The 21,614-nt window shown below is 38.4% G+C and overlaps 1 protein-coding gene across 4 annotated transcripts in view; it reads left to right on the forward strand.

Annotated features, from left to right (window-relative positions):
- The window catches only part of JAKMIP2 (janus kinase and microtubule interacting protein 2), a 124,006-nt gene that overhangs the window by 88,367 nt on the left and 14,025 nt on the right, over window positions 1–21,614 (forward strand). For 3 of the 4 annotated variants that reach the window (XM_070414658.1, XM_070414660.1, XM_070414659.1), the window contains exons 5-17: window positions 380–478; window positions 1,861–2,007; window positions 2,683–2,823; window positions 5,905–5,961; window positions 6,864–6,983; window positions 8,352–8,480; window positions 10,808–10,891; window positions 11,558–11,620; window positions 14,182–14,280; window positions 15,445–15,543; window positions 17,227–17,280; window positions 18,145–18,210; window positions 21,541–21,609. In XM_070414658.1, coding sequence (XP_070270759.1) covers window positions 380–478; window positions 1,861–2,007; window positions 2,683–2,823; window positions 5,905–5,961; window positions 6,864–6,983; window positions 8,352–8,480; window positions 10,808–10,891; window positions 11,558–11,620; window positions 14,182–14,280; window positions 15,445–15,543; window positions 17,227–17,280; window positions 18,145–18,210; window positions 21,541–21,609 — 1,227 coding nt within the window. The remainder of the gene's footprint in view (window positions 1–379; window positions 479–1,860; window positions 2,008–2,682; window positions 2,824–5,904; window positions 5,962–6,863; window positions 6,984–8,351; window positions 8,481–10,807; window positions 10,892–11,557; window positions 11,621–14,181; window positions 14,281–15,444; window positions 15,544–17,226; window positions 17,281–18,144; window positions 18,211–21,540; window positions 21,610–21,614) is intronic. The other variant, XM_070414661.1, reaches the window with a different exon arrangement.

Genomic DNA, 21,614 nt, shown 5'->3' on the forward strand with positions numbered 1-21,614 from the left:
GGAAGCAATGTCTAGCCACAGCAGAAGAATGCTTCTTGAACCTCATACAATCACAACATGACCGTCGTCTCATAGCTCACAGATTTAATAAGCTGATCAGACATCTACCTCTCCCTCTGCCAGGAGTCAGTGCTCCAGGGAGTAGCTGCCAAATAAAAGTCATCTGCAGTTTCAACTAGGCTTGGTCTTAAACCCAAGTGGTAAATATTGGGGGTTCAAAATGGGTAAATATTTGCTCTTCTCTGAATAAGAGAACATTTTACTCTCACCTCGTAAGCCAGATGAAAGGACGTAAACCTATTACTATTATAAACTGTATTCCAAAATTTTGTGAATAGTGTTCTTGGCAAATTACCCATTTTAACTTTCATGTGTGTAGGATTTGCGGAGAAATCAAAAGAGAATAGCTGAATTGAATGCCACTATAAGAAAATTAGAAGACAGGAATACCTTGCTTGGAGATGAACGAAATGAATTGGTGAGTTCTCGTCAGCTTGTTTTATTTTGGGTTAAGCATTATGTGATAGAAGTGTATATGATGTTATGGATGTATAGCAATAGAGAAAAACCCACAAATAATAAAGGTAAACTCAATAAATATGCCCAAAGTGATAGACCCATGTGGTCCACCCAGATGAGTAAGTGGAAGATTACCAGTGTCAGAGACCTCTGCTTCTTGTGACTCCTTCTGAAGTTACCCACTACGCTGACTTCTATTATGAGATATAAATTCAGCTGTGGCCTTTGATATAAGATGGGAGTTTTCAAAGGGCGATTGGGACAGAGTAGGGGGAAATTGCTTTAGAATCACAAGAGCTTTTTAACGTATTCGTAGGTAGCTAAGTCTCCTATCGCAACAATTCCCCAAATGGTAGGTTCTCCTAAACAAGAGTGAGCACTTTAAACAGCCTTTCAGCTATTTCTGATACACCCCCATTCCTTATTTTGGGACCCCCGCCCCCAATGCATACTCCCATTCAGAGCTATTAGCGTGAAATGAATGAAGTAATCAGGAGAACTTTGACATGGAAATATATGATGTATAGGGTGACCATAAAATGTCATCCAAATGGGAGTTTTGAGAAGAAAAGGGGAGACTGTTCATGATTACCCTATGTCAACATTTACAAACTTAAACCAGTATTTCTCAACTAGAGGCGATTTGGACAACATCTGGAGACATTTTTGGTTGTCACAACTGGGAGGGAACTACTGGCATCTCGTGGGCAGAGGCCAGGGATGCTGCTAAACATCCCACAATACACAGAACAGCTTGTCATAACAGAAGTAAAATCTGGCCCCAAATGTCTAGAGCAGAGGTTGAGAAACCCTGCCTTAGACTAAAGGGGCCAACCAGAGTATAGTCACAGTTTATTGGTGGCTAGGTAACAGCACAAGCATACTTTACCAAGGCTTGGTGAGAATTGGTTGTTCTTAAACACAAATATCAATAGAGTTTCAGAAATAGGTTTCGTTTGTTTTGTTTTACTCAATAAAGCTGTCCTAAAAATAAACAGCTTTAGTGTGAGTCAGGAGACTTGGCAAGATCTCTGATGGAAAGAATGGGCTTCGGGGACAACCACGCTGGGATTCGGGCCCTGATTGTACTACTTAGTGATTGTGTGCGTGATTCTTCCAGCCAATGAGGTCCAGGGCGGTGTGAGCAGGGTGGGCTGGGGCCGAGCAGAGCGGGGTACCTGGGCTGCAGGAGTCTAGGGGAACAGGAGTGCGATTCCTCTTCCTGAACGTTTCCAAAAACAGAATCTCGGCAGCACCTCCTTTAAGGGCATAGACTGTTGGAGGGTTCTGAAGAATGTGACGAAATGCCATTCAAGGAAACCGTAACTTGTGTCTTCTCAGTTAAAGCGCGTGCGGGAAACCGAAAAGCAGTGTAAACCCCTCCTGGAAAGGAACAAGTGCCTCGCCAAGAGAAACGACGAGCTGATGCTGTCCCTGCAACGCATGGAGGAGAAACTGAAAGCCGTTACCAAGGAAAACTCCGAAATGGTGGGTGTCCCGGACGCTGTAAAACCGCAGCGTCCTTGCTCAGCTCACCCAGTCACCTGACCTACTGCTCTCTCGCAGCTTTGTTTTTTAAATACAATGCTATTTATGAAAGCTCAGATTTTTTCCTTATGTAAGCAAGGAACCTTTAAGGGGAAAAAAAAAGCAAAAGTTGGTTGCTGACTCTGGGTTTTATAGAGTTTCTAAATTTGCAGAACAGTAGGAGTGCTTCCAGGAATCTGCACCCGCTCTGCTAAAGGTCTGAAACAGAGAAGCAAAGTTTCAACAGAGCTCCTCAGCCAGACACCTCCTTCCAAGAATTTCACGAATGTGCCCTTCACAGAACTGTACAGTGGTACCCTCATCTTCGAAGAGCTTTCACGATGGTGGGGGAATAGATGCCATCGTTTGTATTATGTATGGATAAGTCATATGCCAGAGTACTCCTTCACAGGCGTTCACTACAGCAATCAAGATCTCCAGACCTTGCCAATGATTTTGACTTATTATAGCAGCTAAAGTGTACCTGAGAGTTTTAGTTGGCATGTGTGTGTATTGAAGCTGGGAAATTTTAAATTTAGCTGGAGCCTCATAAAGTTTCTATAGATGTTTTATGTTAATCACTAACATTTGGGATTTTTAAAGTCTTCACCTGTACATTCCTCTTTTCCAATCCAGAGAGAAAAAATAACAACCCATCCACCCTTGAAAAAATTAAAATCTCTGAATGACCTCGATCAAGCTAATGAAGAACAAGAGACAGAGTTTCTCAAACTTCAGGTCATTGAGCAGCAGAACATTATTGATGAGCTCACCAGGGTAGGTCTCGATCAATCTGTGAACCCTAAGCTGTTCCCAAGGATAAGTAGCCAAGGCACCACCATACACTGGGAGCACTTAATAATTTTGGATTAGCCCCAAAGGCCCAAGTTCATATGTTTAATATGTAAATAGGTTCAAGAGACTCTATTCCAAAAATACTTTATATTGTTGAACTCTTTTATACCTTTTCAGTTATAATCTGATTATCAGTAATTATAATAAACTAGAGGCCTGGTGCATGAATTCATACACCAGTGGAGTCCCTCGGCCTGGCTTGCAGGATTGGGCCAAAACCGGCTATCTGACATCACCCAAGGGGTCCCTGATTGTGAGAGGGTGCAGGCCAGGCTGAGGGACCCCACCAGTGCACGATCAGGACCAGGGAAGGATGCGGGAGGTTGGCCAGCCAGGAAGAGCTCCAGGGTGTGTGCGACCCATCTCGCTCAGTCCTGATCAGCCAGACCCCAGCAGCAAGCTAACCTACCAGTCAGTGCATCTGCCCCCTAGTGGTCAGTGCATGTCATAGTGACTGGTCGACCGGTCAAATGTCTGCCCCCTGGTGGCCAGTGCACATCATAGCGAGCGGTTGAGCAGCCTTAGCATATCATTAGCATATTACGCTTTGATTGGTTGAACGGCCGACTGGACAACCGGACACTTAACATATTAGGCTTTTATTATATAGGATCAATTTGTTAACTAATCTGGTAACACAAATAATAGCTGCAAACTTTCAAATAAATGCATTGTACTGTGAGTGGGTAGGTCATGTGGGTATATCTTATAATTGCCTCCAGTAAGATTCTGAGAATTACAGGTTAAATATTTCACCTACAATAATAACAGAACTATATGCTTCTTGTTTCCCAACTTCTAATTCAGTATCTAGCACATAGTTGCAGTTTAATAAATATTTGTTGAACAGTCACGTCATAAGTAGTGACAGAGCTGAGATTGCAGTCCAGATCTTCTGACCATGACTCCAGTACCTGGTGAAGCAGGTAGAGCAAGTATTATTCCCATTTGCATCTGGTTAAAGTCCGTGTTACCAACAGCTGTGGATCAAGGCCTTTAATGCCTTTGGGTTGCCTCTCTGCCTCTCTGTCTTTATGTTGTGAATGACACCTCTGGTCACTCTCACTTCAGGACCAAGCCAGGGTCCTGAGGAGCTAGTGAGGGGGGTTTTAGGCAATAGTCTCCAAATAGAGTGAGCAAGGTGATTTAGAGCCCAGGGAAGAAAAGATTATAACTTTTGTATATAGTTACTTGTGGTTTACCCTTTTAAAATGTTCTATGCTGAGTATATGTTGTAATGCATATACTCTATTAGGAGAGTGATCTAAGCATACATTTTTTAAAGTTTCAGATGTATTGAAGTTGCATGATCAAAATATTTTCACATATAAAAGTGAGAAATCAGAAAGGTTAACACCAATGACTTAAACCAGCTTATTTCTCAAACATAGCCTTCTGAAATGCTATGCCTCTCCCATCACTTCCACACCCTTCATAAATTTCACAGGCTCACTAGTCTAGGGATTTGTTTGGTTTTAAGTATCCTGAGTTTAAGCTAAAAGTTTCTTATAGAATTTGGACACATTGAGGCATGTCAAGCAGACTCTCAGGGAGACATAAGTGCCCCTTAACTTCATCTACTTTTGAATTTGTACAGTAAATACCTGAAGTACTTAGTACAGAGGTTCTCAACCTGTGGGTCGCGACCCCTTTGGGGGTCGAATGACCCTTTCACAGGGCTCGCCTAAAACCATCAGAAAACACATATATAATTACATATTGTTTACAGTAGCAAAATTACAGTTATGAAGTAGCAATGAAAATAATTTTATGGTTGGGGGTCACCACAACATGAGGAACTGTATTAAAGGGTCACGGCATTAGGAAGGTTGAGAACCACTGACTTAGTAGATGAACACCAAATTCCCAGGATATCTCTATTCACAAGAATGAATCAAGAAATCATTATTTCTAGATATGCTTTCATTTCCCCGAAAATTCCAACGAGAACTTACCCCCCCCCACCCCCACCCACCCTCACCCCTCAGAAGCCACTAGATCAGTGATTTTTAACCAGTGTGCTGGTTCAAGAATTTTTGAAACATGCAATACCTGACTAGGGACACTGATTTGTTCTCTCTAAGGTTGTCAAATAAAAATATGACAACAGCCAACACAATAATAGCCATCCGGTGTGAATGAATCAAAATTATGCCTATTTTTTTGTCTTATCGGCAAAAAATATATTTTTTAGTGCCAGATAATTTTAGTAATTATTTTATATATGCCATGAGATGAATAAGGTTGAAAATCACTGCACTAGATGATTTAAGCCAAGACACTGTTCCCATCTCCAGAGGCTGCTGGTGAGAACAAGGACCCAAAAATAGTCAAAGGTAGTTTTCTATGCCTGTCAAGTGATTGAAAGAAAGAATAAGGCCTTCCTTTGTTGTGAAATGGTATTTTTTCAACATTTAAATTGAAAGTAATTTTGGGTTTGAGAAAACTGCAGCATTGTGCTTTGGGAGAATATGAGTAACTATTTTCAGAGCTATTTGATCTTGAGTATAAAACAAAGGATTCTGATTAGAAACACAGTACGCTTCCTCATTGCGAGGCTCTCAGATCTACATAGATTATTAGGACAAGTTGTAGAATGTCCTTACTTTGAAAATATTTAAGCATCAAACCCAAAAGTTGCTAAAATTTACACAACATAATTTTCTTTTCCCCCAGGGAGAGGGAGAGAGGGATAGAAGCATCAATGATGAGAGAGAATCATGGATTGGCTGCCTCCCACATGCCCCCCACTCAGGATCAAGCTTACAACCCAGGCATGTGCCCTGACTAGGAATAGAACCGTGACCTCCTGGTTCATGGTTTGCTGCTCAACCACTGAGCCACACCAGCCTGGCAATATAATCTTATCTTAAATAGAAATATGTAATGTCTCTGGGGAAAACAACTCTGTCTTTGCAAAGCAAAACAAAACAAACAACAACAAAACCTATAAGGAAAAATGTACCAATTCAAGGTCTGAAAAGTCCTTGGTCTGTTTTCCAGGACCGAGAAAAGCTCATCCGCAGAAGAAAGCATAGAAGAAGTTCCAAGCCAATTAAGGTAATGAGGAAACTAGGTTAGCAGGCTCTGCCACAGCCAGAGAAGCGAGGCTTGCCAAGGAGTCTTCCTGCAAAGATGTGATAAGTCAGGTGTTCCCGAGAAGTTCAAACCATGGGCTTTATTTACTAGAAGAAAGTCTCTTCTCTTGACAGTTTTCAGTCCAAAACATTTTAACCTGAAAAGGTTTGCTTTAATATGACCTTCTCTGAGTTAGGAAGCCACAAGGCTTGACATAGAAAGGGTTATCTGACAAGTTGGAGAGAGTTACACTCCAGGAATGTACAAGTGACACATAGGATTGGGTGTCTCTCACTGAATATTAGCATCTGAAACCTACCCTATAACTGATTAATGTATTTTCGTTATTTACTTGCACAATATTATGGGTAATGATAGACCCAATTCACCAATATCTGTGTAACCTCTTATTAAATAATAAAATCACAAAGTCTTATTGTTTAATTTGTCTGTTTGATTTTTGTTTTTATTGGGGACATCGTTTCATTTGGTTATGGAATTAGGTGGTAAGACTTCAGATTTGATAATCCTCTTCACAGAGATGCCTGGCCTTTCAGAGTCCCTTGATAGTTTCAAATACTGAAAGGAGTAAGTGACATAAACTCATCATGGTATAAAATGTACTGTAAAAGAAGCTACGATGTTTCTATGAAGAGAGCCAATATTAGTGAGTTTCCCAAAAAATATCAAAAATTGAATAATACGGGACAAACATGCATTGGAATTATTATGGTTGTATCCATATTTTTATTTCATAAGGAAGCATTAAGGGATCCATGTCTTTTATAATCATTTGCACGTATGCCAGTTAACAGTGCTTTAATAATGTGTCAACTTTTCCCACTTTTATCTGTGTCAGTAAATATGTACTTTCCCTCCATTAGAGGCCTGTTTTGGACCCATTTATTGGTTATGATGATGACTCCATGGACTCAGAGACATCATCCATGGCCTCATTCAGAACAGACCGAACACCAGCTACTCCAGATGATGACTTAGATGAAGTAAGCCTTTCTCTAGTCTTTGGTGATAATGTCACCAAATCTTTATTTTAAGGGGGAGAAAAAGCATTTCACATCTGTATCTCCTTTTTGAACAGCACAAAATGATTTCATAATAGTGAAATAAGACTTCAGACCAATTTTGAGACCACACTTGATTTTGATAACTCTTAGAAAATAGTTCATTTGTGTCATGTAGCCCTTTTACACGATTCTCTAAAGTTCAGCTCTGTAACTTGAAGACTTCTTTCAAAATAAAAGTTACAGTCCCCGAATTCTTCAGCGAAGGAACCTGTGAACCAAGGAACAAGTTTGTAGATATAATCTAAGACACTGTTAAGCAGTGTGCACTGTCAACCACCTTCATCAGAACCATCTAAGGAGTTCAATTACAATGAAAATACCTGGGCCCTACTGCACAACTCCTGACCCAGGATCTATAGGGTGGAACCCCAAAATCTGCATTTTTCACAGAACTCCCTGGTGATTGTATTGTGCTCTGAAGTTTGAGACCTTAAGCTGTAAAACTATGTTTTTCATAATTTATCTGGGGAAGAAGTTGTTGGATATGAATGTATTGAAAACAAGTGAGACTAAAATTATGAATATCATTTTCTCAAATTTGGACCCATAATCAGGGTACACATTCTTCTCATTTGGATCCAAAATTGACTGCAACCCAAGCCCAAAGAGGTAATAATTAGAAATGTATAAACAAATGCTTCTCTTGTTAAAATAAATAGTAAAGCATTTCTTGAGGTAGAAAGTATTACAGTATTTTTTTAAAATTTTATTTTTCAATTACAGTTTACTTTCAATATTATTTTGTATTGGTTTCAGGTGTACAGCATAGTGGTTAGACAACAATATGCTTTACAAAGTGTCCCCCTGATATTTCCAGTACCTACCTGGCACCATACATAGTTATTACAATATTATTCACTATATTCCCTACGCTGTACTTTATATCCCCGTGACTATTTTGTAACCACCAATTTGTAGTTCTTAATCCCTTCACCTTTTGACCCAGCCCCCAACACCCTCTCCTAAAGTACTACAGTATTTCTGTCCATCCACATACTTTAGAATTAAGAATAAGTCACACAGAATTCAAAATCAAACAAACCTTTAACTTCTGAACTTATGTGCATAGCACATGAACAGACAATAGTGCAGGGAAGGCCCAGGGAGGGGGCAGGATTGAGGTGGATGTGTCAATGGGGAAGGGGGGTTGGGGGGGACATCTGTAATACTTTAAACAATAAAGATAATTTTTTTTAAAAGTAGACGGAGGTTAATATTTCACATTGGACACAGGACCTGAACTTAGCATAATTATTTTTTGGCCTTTTTTATTTTTCCTACCTCAAGAGTTTAGCAGCTGAAGAATCTGAGCTACGATTTCGACAACTAACAAAAGAATACCAGGCCCTCCAAAGAGCATATGCCCTCCTGCAGGAGCAGACTGGCGGCATCATCGACGCTGAAAGGGAGGCCAAGGTTAGTGTGTGTCTCGGAGAGTGCTCGGAACTGGCTTTTTACGCAGCCCTCGCAGCATCAAAGAATCACCGACATAAAAATATCAATAGGGTAGCTTTCCCTGTGCCCTTCTCTCCTCTGCGGCTTTTGAACTGTTGTATCTTTTATGTCAACAAGCCTTGGATCTAGAGACATTAGAACCAGCCTGGATCGATGCTTTTGTTTCTTTTAGATACTTGAGTATCTTGCTGTTTGAAAACTTACATTTTCAAAACTAGACAATATTGAATGTTGATAATCCATTTTTTCAGTTTCCTGCTTGGGAAAAAAAATCACTTTTATCTTTCAATGGTTAGCCAGTTTCTTTCCTTAGTTAGTAAGTACACAGCATTATATCAGCAGCCTCCCGAGAATTTCCACTGCAAATATCTCATTTAACCCTTGTGACAGCTCCCAAAGGCAGGTATTTTATAAAAGAGGAATTTGAGGCTGAGAGAGGTTCATTGAATTGCCCAAGATCACACAGGTAATAAGTGGGAAACTGAGATTCCAACTCAAGTCTTACTGGATCAGATGTTCCTTCCATTTTTTACAACTGCCTCTCATAAGCCTATTTCAAAAATATAAAAATAAACACACACAATACTAACATTTAACACTTATTTAGTGCTTGCTGTGTTCCAGGCATTGTGCTGAGCACTTTATATACATTTATATCATGTAATCCTAAAATAGCCCTATGCATTAATCAGTGGTTCTCAACCTCCTGGCCCTTTAAATACAGTTCCTCATGTTGTGACCCAACCATAAAATTATTTTCGTTGCTACTTCATAACTGTAATGTTGCTACTGTTATGAATCGTAATGTAAATATCTGATATGCAGGATGGTCTTAGGCGACCCCTGTGAAAGGGGTCGTTCGACCGCCAAAGGGGTCGCGACCCACAGGTTGAGAACCGCTGATCTAGGGTATGCTGAGGAGTGTTGTAGGACCTATTGTTAGTTGTTTAGTGGGAAAGGATAGATATTATAGTTATATATTTTTAAGTGGTGACATATATACATGCACATACATATATATGAGTAAACATGTTTACAAAAAAGCAATCATCAGAAAGGGGTGTATATGTGCGCCTTCATATTTATGTCCTATAACTATAATAGTTGTGGTTTTCATTATTCAGCATTTATTAAGCATTCTTACCAACATAGTATTGCCAATTAAAATAATAATAGCATATGTCTCGTGTTTTGGAGAGCTGGTCATATAGAAATTAGTTGTCTTTCTCTTACCTCACTTTCCCATCTAAATAAAGGTTAAGCTTTATCTCTGGCTATTAGAATAATATAAAAAAACCACTTAACATTCAAAGCAAAATAGTCTAAAATGAATCAAGATGTTGGAAAAAGAACAACAAAGTAAATTCAAAGAAGTAGAAATGAAAAAATAGACAATGTAACATAGATGAAATAATATCAAGAAAACAAAAGATGTAATTATTTCGATGCAAGAAAAAAAAAGAATATACTCAACACCCATTCAAAGTTTAAAAAGTTCTTAGCAAAATTATGCTGGGCATTTTTTAACCTGATAAAGATAAATATAATCCTTAACAGTCCAAATAAATATTCTCCTCACAATAAGGAATAAAGAAAGGTACCTACCATTCTGGACTTTATTCACCTTTGTAACAGAGAATTTATGCAGATCATAAGAGAAGAGAAAAATATATGTATGTTCAGAAAAAACAAAACCTAATTTTTGCAGAAAATAGAATCATAAACAGAGAAAATACAAGAATATCTAAGAATAAATTACTACAGTAAATGAAGTAGGGTTATTCCTTATAAGATCAGAGTTCAAAACTATTAATACACACAACACTTGACATATACATGGACACATACATACATAAATACTTGGATTTGGATTTAGATTTAGGTCACAAAGTTGGCTCTGAATGAATCGAAAGATTTTGGAGAGGCAAAATGGGAGAAGGCTTTTCAAATGAGAGCAAGCTGGAGAGTCACAAAGCATATTTAGGAGACGGGAGATCACCAGCAGGTAAGGGGTGGACTGTGGTATCCCTGAACAGTGGGAAAAGATTGGAAATATAACGGGAAATCTCAAATCCCAAACTAAAGAGCTTGAATTTTAACCCAATGGCAAAAAGAGCCACTGAAAGTTTTAAGCAAGAATTTAGATCACAAAAATAGTTTTAAGGATTCTTTGGTCATAGAGTGTCCTTCTTTTTTTCCTTGTTGAGTTCTAATCAAGGAAGATGAGGGGAAGAAAAATATTGAGCTACCATTTTACTTACTGAGTTCTGGATTTTTTATTTCACTAGGCTCAAGAACAGCTCCAAGCAGAGGTGCTAAGGTATAAAGCCAAAATTGAAGATCTGGAAGCGACTCTGGCTCAGAAAGGGCAGGTAGGCATTCGGTTGCTGGCCATTCGATCTGACCTTCCTCTAGATCACCCTTGTGCATGGGCCACACCCAGGACACGGCTTGGCTCTCCACAGTGACCTTTCTCAAATGTGTCAGAATGTTCAGCGCTATGTTTCTGCCCCTGGTGTTTTTCTGGCCAGAGCGTGAACCCAGCTACAACAGTGAATGAGGTTGGGCAAGAGGGAGAATGCCAGAGGAAGAGAAGCCCTATACCGATAGCCTAGAGTGGTCACACACTGCTAAGACAAGGACCCACCCCTGCAGCTGCATTCGTTGCCTCTACGCTACATTTATGGTTCTGCATTTTAATGTTTTCCATCCATATGTATCTAGCCTGTGTGCATTCTGACCCTTGTCACTCTTTGCCTGTGTGGTCACTTCTGAGTCCCCAAAAGGCTGGTCCTGGATTATTCAGACTGAAAAAGTTAGAGGTAGTGAGTGACAATGAAAAGGGGGTTCAATTTTCCTGGCAACTTTGGCCCCAGTGTCTCTGAATAAGGAGCTGGCAGGGGTGGGTGTCATTGACCAGTGGTTGGCAGGCAAACAAACTGGGTGAAAAGAAGAAGGCTCTGGAAAAGTGGTTTGACAACACGGGCTCTTTCGTGCCACTCTGAAATGCTGACTGCGCGATATTCTTTGTCAAACAGGATTCACACTGGGTAGAAGATAAACAACTTTTCATTAAGAGAAACCAGGAGCTTTTAGAAAAGGTATGTTGGGCGCAATACCCTAGTGGGGCAGAGGAGACAATGATGAGAGATCCAGGAGCAGCAGGGGTCCTCTCAGGAGTGGCACAGGGGCCAGGGGAAGGGACGGCTTCTTGGTGCTGTATTCTCCTCTGCTGCGTGCTCGACTGCATCCCTGTCACCGCCATCACCATCAGTGGAGTGGCACGTGTGCATGGCTCTGTGCTGGGCATTGCGCCAACGCAAAAGGATGTGATCCCTGACACCTATTGATGTGTTAACCATATATATATATATATACTGTATATATGCTGTACATACATATATATATATATATACACACCCACACGTGCACACATCCTATGTGGTTGTCCATCTACAAAAAGCACACTATGAATAGGACTTGTTATTTTGTGCAAGGAAGTGACAGGTTATGACTCCAAGTCCATGCTGCAACCTATCACAGACAGTTTTCACTTTGAGTCTTTTTTGCTCAACTTGGCTGTTAATTTTAATAAAAGAACTTTTGAAAAGATTCCTCCAAAGCACGAAAGTTCATGTCCAGGATTTTGTTCAACAAATCAAGATGCAAAAGCTACTTTAGTCCCAGATGATGGGTTATTTTGATTTGAGGCATTGAAAAATAAAAGATCATTTTAAGTTCAAAGGTGGCTTTTCCTTTGGTATTTACTTTCCAGGAATATAATTTTAAAATTGCAACATAATCCTTTATATTTTTTCTTGACAAAAATAGAATTTGAAAGCCCATTGGAATAAGGGAAATAATTCTGTAGGTCTACCCAAAATAATATAGAAATTATCTTAGAATAATTTCTGCCAATATTTCCTAGCTTTGACAAGTAATAGAAATTAACCACAAAGAAAGGAAAGAAGATACTAGTACTTGTCCTCCTTCCCCTCTGGCCTGGCAAAGTTAGAACATCCTATCTCACCTTCTGCATGATTAGAGACAGGGCTGATAGATACAAAGTAGGCGGGTATTTCAGGATTGAGAACTCATACTCTCAGAAAGGTTAAGGGTCCCTACAAAGAAACCTTATTAGACATTGGCTCTGGTCTGAGAATTACAACCTACAAACCAATTATCTCCTTGCTAGCACTAAACACCAGAATCAGGAATTTCCCCAAATATCCCATCTCTAGTCCCAATCCAAGATGCTAGAAAGTAGAATATTTTTGTGATCTAAGTCAACTTCTGAAAACTTTCAAAACTTTACTTGACCACAACAATCTAGTGTAAAAAACTTGAATTGACTTGAATTAATGTCACACAGCTCACTATTTTCCCATCTTTATTTCCCTCTAATTTTTGTATATCATGAGGCTATGAGTAAAAGAGGATTTTAGCAGTCTCAGAAAGGCCCAGTAATATGTGCTATTACATCTCTTTATCATCTAAAAAATAATTCCCATTATGTCTTCTGTCTGATTTCATTTGGTCTTGATTTCTTTGGGCTAAAAGCAGAATATTGAGCTCAGATTTTTAAAAGTGAAACAAAACTGAAACAACAATAAAGCAAAGCATCCTACTTCAAGTATGTATACTTGGGAAAGTAAAATTCATCCTATGCTGAAAAGCCCCTGTTTTTTTATATTTCTAACTTTAAGGTTTTAAATAATTACTGAGAAATGTCTACCCACATAGCTAATATCAGAGGCAGCCCATAACCCTTTGCAGATCATGAAATTTGTTGATTCCTTGTAGACATGGACCCTGTCTATAGGGTGAGGCATGTTCATACACAACCAACTTAATTCCATGCTTCATCAGGTTATATTAGAAGTCCTATAGGATAGCCCTATAGGAAAACAGAGGAGGAGTTATTATATCTGGATGGGTAGACATGGAAGCTCTTACAGTAGGAAATGTTAGAGCTTGATGTTCCAGGAAGTGTAGAATTTCCTCACCTAGAAAAGAAGTGGGGGGGACCCCTCTTAGGCAGACAGATGAGCAAAGGCAGCTCCTGAAGTAGTCAGTCCATGAAGTAGATCTGGGTTTCTAGATTCTAGTGTGTATGTGTTCATGTGAGTGTGTGAATGTGTTGAGATGAGAGTGATAACATTTAAAACTGGAAAGCTACCTGGTAACCAGAATATCAAGGTTTTTAAATTCCATATTGAGAAGTTTGACTTTACTCCGAAGGTAACTGGAATTCAGCAAAGTTTGTGTGTATATGATCAGAGATGTTTTTTAAAAATTATTTTCCCGACAACTTGTAACTCCAGAAATAAGAGGTATAAGATTCCATTATTTACCCCATTCAGTCTACTTCTGGGATCTCCAGCAAGGCCATAATGAGTACCCTCAGATTCACTACTCACAGGGTCTCTAGACTTTATCTCAATGAATGGAGGTGTCCTCTGGCGTTTTCCTCTATGACCTGAAAAACTCAACCGAAGGATAACTGGAAGGAAAGCCAAAGACTTGCCATAGTCACATCTACTTGGGATTTTTTTTTTCATGGTCTAGATGGTTTATTCACTGAGTAAATGAATGCTATCTATGCTTGCTTCGCAAAGTTGTATTGGCAATGTTCTCCTAACTTGAGGATTTACTTTATTAGATAGAAAAGCAGGAGGCAGAAAATCACCGCTTACAACAGGAACTGCAGGATGCCAGAGACCAGAATGAACTGCTGGAGTTTCGAAACCTAGAGCTAGAAGTAAGGAAATGATGATCATAATGATGATGATAATCATAATAGCTAACACACATGGAGCACGTGCTATGTGTGAGGTGCTGAATTAAGCATTTCAGCTGCATACTCTCATTGGACCTCACAGCCACAACACAGGTTTTATAGATGAGGCAAGTGAGGTTGAATCCATCGCCTAAGTCCTGTGATTAGTGAGTGGTAAAGCTTTGATGCAATTCAGGATGTCTACTAGATACTGTATTTTTTCAACACTATTAATGCCTTGATGAACAAGACTAATGAATAGACTTTAAATAATTTAAAGAAGCAATTTCAAACTTCATCAATGATTCATTGCTTTTAAATAATCATTTCCATCCTTCATTTAATTCTGACTTGAAAAAAGTCACCTTAAAACTTATATTTCATAGTGTACTACATGCAAAATTATTTTATCATTAGACATTTGAATTTTTCAGTCAACTTTTTTAGTCTATAATGCATTTATGCCAAAAGCTAAGAAGCAAGGTAACTTGTTTTGAGAAATACTTTGGTTAATCTAACCAAATTTCAGAATTGTGTTTTTGTTTTTTAAGTAAAACCTATCAATCAAATAAGATTTTGATTGTATCATGCAAAATCTGGCTTAGGATCTGGTTGAATGTATGTTGAAATGTAAAGGATAAGAAACATTCTTATTTAATTTCTCTTATTCTGCCAACAATTTCTTCTTGAGGTCCTTTCAAATTAGGGCTGGATAGAGTTAGTAGTCAGTATGCTTCAATGAAAAAAAGTTGTCTTTGGTAGCCCATATACAGCACATTATTCATAAAGCTTGAGTGGATTGAATATGCAAAAGTCTGTTAGCTGCCATAAAACTTCATGGTCAAAAGATAACTCTTTGTGATACCTAAAAGCTCTAAATATTCAGATAGCTTGAATTGCAACCCCACTTCCCACATTTCCCTGATCAAAAAAATTTGCAAGATTGGATGACACCATCTATAAATTCCCTTCCATACCTTTGTTGACTAATCAGTCATTTCCATTAAATTTAAGCATGAACATCTTGAGTTCTTTTTTTTTCCAAATGTCATATTGATACACTGCTGAAATAGCAGACAACTGGTTTAGTGTTTAATCAGTTGTTGCTTTTTTTTAATGCCCATATATTCTCCACTGTATTTCAAGGAAAGAGAGAGACGGTCCCCTCCATTTAATCTACAAATTCACCCATTCTCAGATGGTGTGAGTGCTCTCCAGATCTACTGTATGAAAGAAGGTGTCAAGGTAGGCAGATATTTGATGTTTTATGTTTGTAAGAAAGTGGAAAAACTGGGAATTGGAAAAGGGGAGGTTGCTCATGACTTTTGTCTTTCGGTCACTGGATGTCATTTTGATACAAACTGGGTAAGAATTGAAAGTAGTCATGTCCATTGGAAAATCAATAGAACATAAGACAAATGTGTGACAGATGTGTGAAATGTAACAACAAAGAACACAGGAAGCCATGATTATTTAGAACAGAGTAAGATAAAGAATATGAATTCAAAATATTAATATAATGACCTTTAATTATCTAGAGGAAATATTCAATGAATTCAGTACTTCAATAAACATATTTCAAGTATGCTAGATAAAAATGTACTTGTTGAGTCCCTCTGTTGTGATGTTGGTTGTAAGTGCTGTGGAATTCATAATCTTGGAATTTCAGCATTAAAAGAGACCTTGAAATTGTCTAGTTCAGCATTTCTTTAGGTATGTTTAATTTAAGGAAGATTTCTCTTTTGAAAGTTTATAACATATTGCTCAGTTCGACAAAATATACTTCTATCTGTAGTGATATTGGATTACATTGTAAATAATATTAAGGTTGAATGGCGATGGCTTCATCTCCTGGGATCAATATTGTCCTTCAATGTAATGAAATCACATGGCAAATATCTATTCCAGAAGTAAAACTGGGAAGCCTCCCGCTATTCCTGGCCTCTCCTTACCTTCTGCATGGCCCTTCCTGCTCCCACTTTGAGCTGCCAAATATCCTGCGTTAGTTGCCTTCTCTCTGCCTATGAGAATGAGCTAGACTTTCCCCTGTGGTAGGATCTGCTATACTGCATTTGAACATAAGAGGAGAAAGTGGTACTAATGAGGTAAAAAGTGTGGGGTAGGAGGAGGGGATGAGGTAGTAAAATCGTGCTTCCTTGACTTCCATCTTCAACCACTTTCACATTGTTTAAACTCTGGCCTTCCTGAGCTACATGAAAATTTGTAAAGCAAAGTAATTTTTTATTCAGCTCTAATTAAATGAAAAGTACTTTGCTTCATCTTTTCCTTGGATACTTTTTTCTTTAGATAAATCATAAACAACCTAATCCAATGGATGTCATTTATATCCAAAGGAACTCTTTCCAATGGAGTTTATTTGCTTTACACTGATGCAAGAATTATAATAAAAATCAGCTGTTTCCAAAAGATGAAATTAAAGCTCAATTTTTAAAAAAGGAACTGAATTATAGTTTATATGGCAGTCAAAATCTCAACCAAATCAGAATTCCATTAATTAGAATGAAGTTGGTTCATTATTTATATTTACTACCTATTATTTTTCTTTATAACTGAAGTCTACCATGACTTAAAAAAATGGACAACTATCATAAAAAAGTTAATGAGCTAATGCAAGCCTTCACTATATTCTGGACTCTTTTGTACATAATCTGTTTCTCCTCAAGATCAGCCTATGAAGGAGGTATTTTTTACCTTCATTTTGCAATTGGCGAAATTGAGAATGAACTGTTTTCCAAAGTTCACACAGCTTATAAGAAGCACAGTGGAAATTTAAAACCAGGCGTGCCTGCTTGAAAACCCAAGGAATTACAGGGTTAAAATGTCTTCTCTATATTAGGCTTGGGGCACTGGGAGAATGGGAAGCCACATTTGTGTCTTTGACTTGAGTGTATCTCCTTGATTTTGCAGGATGTGAACATCCCTGATCTCATAAAGCAGCTTGATATCCTGGGGGACAATGGGGTAAGTATGAATTAAATAAGTGCAGGAAAGATATGAATTTGCCTAACAAGAGGCAAGAAATCCTTGCCAATGTGTCGCGTGTGAAATAATAGCAGGTAGGAGGCCATGTTCACTGAAGGATGTAGCTCTCCAGAGAGAATCAACTGTTTATCAGACAACTTGGCTAAAGGATTGTAAGGATCTCTGGAAGGCAGTGACAGAAATGGGAACTGGTAAAATGCTTTTCGTGAGCAGGTTTCTGATTTGAATGGCAACCACATCTGCAGTGATTAAAACTGATTGCCTTCTGACTGTTGCTTGGAGGCATCCAGCGTGAAATTAATCAGACATGCAATTGCAAATGGTGCTAAATAGTAGGGTTGGTGGCAGCCACATAAAAATGGACCAGGAAGCTATAGTCCTTTTTCTTTTTAAAAACACCTTCCAGGCAGGGTCAAGGCATATTAATTCAGTGGGAGGACTGTTCATTGAGGCGTTAGATGAATGATACATGTAGGTTGAGAAGTTATACCATTTTTTCCCTTAAACAATTGTCAAAGGGGAGAACATTAACAATGAAATCGCATGAAACTGCTATGCAGAGATTACTCTTTATTTCATTTTGGTTTATGCTCTTCTTATAACATGACTATTAATGAAGTATGCTTATAGTGAAACAAAACCAAGTCAGTGTTTGAGAGGTATAAAGAAACAATATACTTTTTATAGGTTTTGAATGAACTCTTTGTGAAGAATTATTACTAAATAGAACATTTGTTAAGGTTCCATGCATTTGTGCCTGTGGCAAGCGCTTAGGCAATATTTTCTGATAATGTATATATCTGAAGTGTCTTCAGCTTATTTTTTTTCTGTCTTTTTTCACAGAATTTAAGAAATGAAGAACAAGTGGCCATAATTCAGGCCAGCACTGTGCTGTCCCTGGCAGAGAAGGTAATAAATTGTACTGACTTTCAAATCATCTCGGTGCCTGGCTTAACACCTAAAGAGCAGGGTAGGGTTATTGAATACCTAATAAAGATTTTATTTTTCAGGGTGAGACAACCCAGATAGAATGAAAACACACATCAAAAAAAGTCTACACACTTACTTGGGGTGGGTGGATAATTCTTGCTTTGAAGTCTCTTAAAAATAGAATTCTTTAAAAACGGAAAAACTTCTAAATTACATTATTCAAGCAATCCTTACCAAGATGGGAAACCGATAAAGAAGGATTTTGTTAGAACAAAATTCAACTGAGTATATTTGAAGATTTTTTTTATTTAATTTATTGGGGTGACATTGGTCAATAAAATTATATAGGTTTCAGGTATACAATTCTATAATACATCATCTGTATATTACATTGTGTGTTTACTACCACAACTCAAATCTCCTTCTGTCACCATTTACCCCCTTTTACCCTCTGCCACCTCCCCCCACCCTCCTTTCCCTCTGGTATTCACCATACTGTTGTCTGTGTCTATGATAGGTTTTTTTTATTTGTTATGTCTTGTTTTGTATTGTTTTGTTTTCGCTTAATCCCTTCACCTTTTTCATCTAGTCCCCCAGCTCCCTTCCCCTCTGACAACTGTCAGTCTGTTCTCTACCTATGAGTTTCTGCTTTGTCTGTTAGTTTATTTTGTTCATTAGATTCCACATATGAGTGAAATCATATGGCACTTCCTTAAATTTGAAGATCTGATTGGCTTATTAAGCGATTCATGGATTGGGCAGCATCCTATCTAGCAACTACAACAGCGCTCTTAGAGGCTGTGCAAAATGGAAAGCTTTTATAGGAAGAAGGGTGGGGCTAGGGAGCTATTAACAAAAGAAAATAACCCAGTATTTCTAGGCCAGGACATCTTTTTTTCGGGGGAGGCAGGCAAAGGTTTTATCATGCAGGTTGCCTCTTGATCCTACGGGGAAGAGAGAAGCACTCCAGGGACAGATGACCTCATTGATGTTGTCCAGAGAATTCCAGACTGGTTGACCGAGATTATATTCCCAGTAAAGGTCACAACTGCAATTAGGTCAGATATTAAGTTTAGGTTTGGTATCATGGGCTTTAGCACAAGTAATACCATTTGTGGGCTTGTGGTGTTAACAATTGAGAGGCGGTAAATTGGAGTGTGGCTCTTTTTATGGGCTTTTCTTTGGGTGTGTACCTGCAAATTGTTTCCAAAGAATTCTAGGACCTGGTGGTAGCTCACTGCAGGCTCATTCAGAAAGCCCAACCTGAGAGTGTGCTCTGCCCCCTTGTGTCTAAACCTGATCAATGGTAGGAAGAGTGAAAGAAGAGGAAAGAGCAGGTAGGTAGGTCTGATAACTGGCTGTATTCAGGGTGCCTTGAAAATCGCGCATAGTTGAGAGTCATGTATATGTGGTTGGGTCTAATGAGAACATGTAAGTCCCTTGAGATGCTTCCTTAATTCCTAACTGCATATAAAACTTGTTATAAATTAGATGAAACCAAGAGGAAGCAATCAGCTTGCTACAATCTGAAATGAGGAATTCTACAAATCAAATGAGCCTGTCAACTTACTCAGACAAAACAAAGACATTTAAAAAATGGTTATAGCCAAAACCGGTTTGGCTCGGTGGATAGAGCGTCGGCCTGCGGACTGAAGGGTCCCAGGTTCAATACCGGTCAAGGGCATAAACTTTGGTTGCAGGTACATCCCCAGTAGGAGGTGTGCAGGAGGCAGCTAGTCGATGTTTCTCTTTCATCGATGTTTCTAACTCTCTATCCCTCTCCCTTCCTCTCTGTAAAAAATCAATAAAAATATATTTTAAATAAATAAATATATATATAAATAAATAAATAAAAAATGGTTATAAAATAAAAAGTACTTAAGAAATTGCCCTAGCTGGTTTTGCTTAATGGATAGAGCATCGACCTGCAGACCCAAGGGTCCCGGGTTCGATTCTGGTTGCAGGTTGCAGGCCCTGTTCGGGTCATGTACAGGAGGCAACCAATCAATGTGTTTCTCTCATATCGATATTATTCTCTGTCTTTCCGTCTCTCTTCCACTCTCTCTAAAAATCAGTGAAAAAATATCCTCGGGTGAGGATTAGGAAAAATAAAAGAAATAGTGAAATGACCTTTTTTGGCATCCTGATTCAAGCAAACCAAGCGTAATAAAAAGGACATTTTGCTGACAGTTGGGGAAATTTTAATATGGACCAGGTACCAGACAACAATGTTAATGTTAATTTTTCAAAATGTGGAGATGGCCTTGTGGTTATGCTTTTTTTTTTCTTTTTAATTAAAAAAGGCCTTATCTGTTAGGGATATGTATTGAGGAATTTACTTGTGAAATGATATCTGGGATTTGCTCTCCCTAGTTACATGAAGTACATCTTTTAATCTTCATATTATTATTGATCTCATATTATAGATAAGAAAGTTGAGGCTTTTAGAGAAATTAGGTAACCTTTCAAGTCCACAGAACCATGAAAAGCTAGAATTGGGATTTAGACCCAAAGTAGTGTGCTTCTAGAACCTACACACTTAATTATTATGCCCGATTACCTCCTGAAGGGATAAGCTGATGTTTAACTTGGTAGAGACACAGTATAAGACTTGTTCTTTTAAATTATATGTGTGGTAGGTTCATACCATAATATTCAAAGTCAAAATTTATTCAGGGAATTGGTCTATGCTAACATCAATGTCACATAACACAATTATATGTTTTAAGTGTTAAGAAAATTTTGTAAGTTCTTTTTATGTGCTTTAAAATGTCTCTACTCAACAAAAATGATTCTTTAACACTTACTAGTCGCTGTACTATTTTATATATTAAAAAATTGCTAATTCTCCAGTCTCACTTGGCATTCTTTTTTCCATCATGCTCCCCCCAACCATGGAGAATTGGACATCCCTTCTGGTTGGAAATTGCCCCTCAGTTTTGCCTAATCACCTTTGACTCATTGTTCAGACTCCAGTGCAATTGTCACTTCCCAAGAAAGCCTGCCATGGTGTTCTCCATGTGGGCAAGAATGTGTTGTTGGGCAAAAAAATGTGTTGGTTACCATCACAGCTAGCACATTGCCTGGCACATAATAGATATCAATGAATATATTTGTTGAATGAATGAATGAATGAATGAATGGAAAACTATAGTCTTATTTCTGAACTAAGAGATAAAATGAACCAAGTTTTCATTTCAGTTCTTAGTCTGTTTACTGAGATATAAGGGGAACTGACCAAGTACCTCAGTAGAGAGCACCATATACACCATACCAAGGAGTCATGTTGAACACTTTTGTCTTGTTCAGTGGATCCAGCAAATCGAAGGAGCAGAAGCTGCCCTGCACCAGAAAATGATGGAATTGGAAAGTGACATGGTGAG

This window comes from Myotis yumanensis, unplaced genomic scaffold (genome assembly GCF_028538775.1).
Source record: "Myotis yumanensis isolate MYYU_CA2020_CCGP unplaced genomic scaffold, mMyoYum1.0.hap1 SCAF_5, whole genome shotgun sequence".
NCBI lineage: Eukaryota > Metazoa > Chordata > Mammalia > Chiroptera > Vespertilionidae > Myotis > Myotis yumanensis.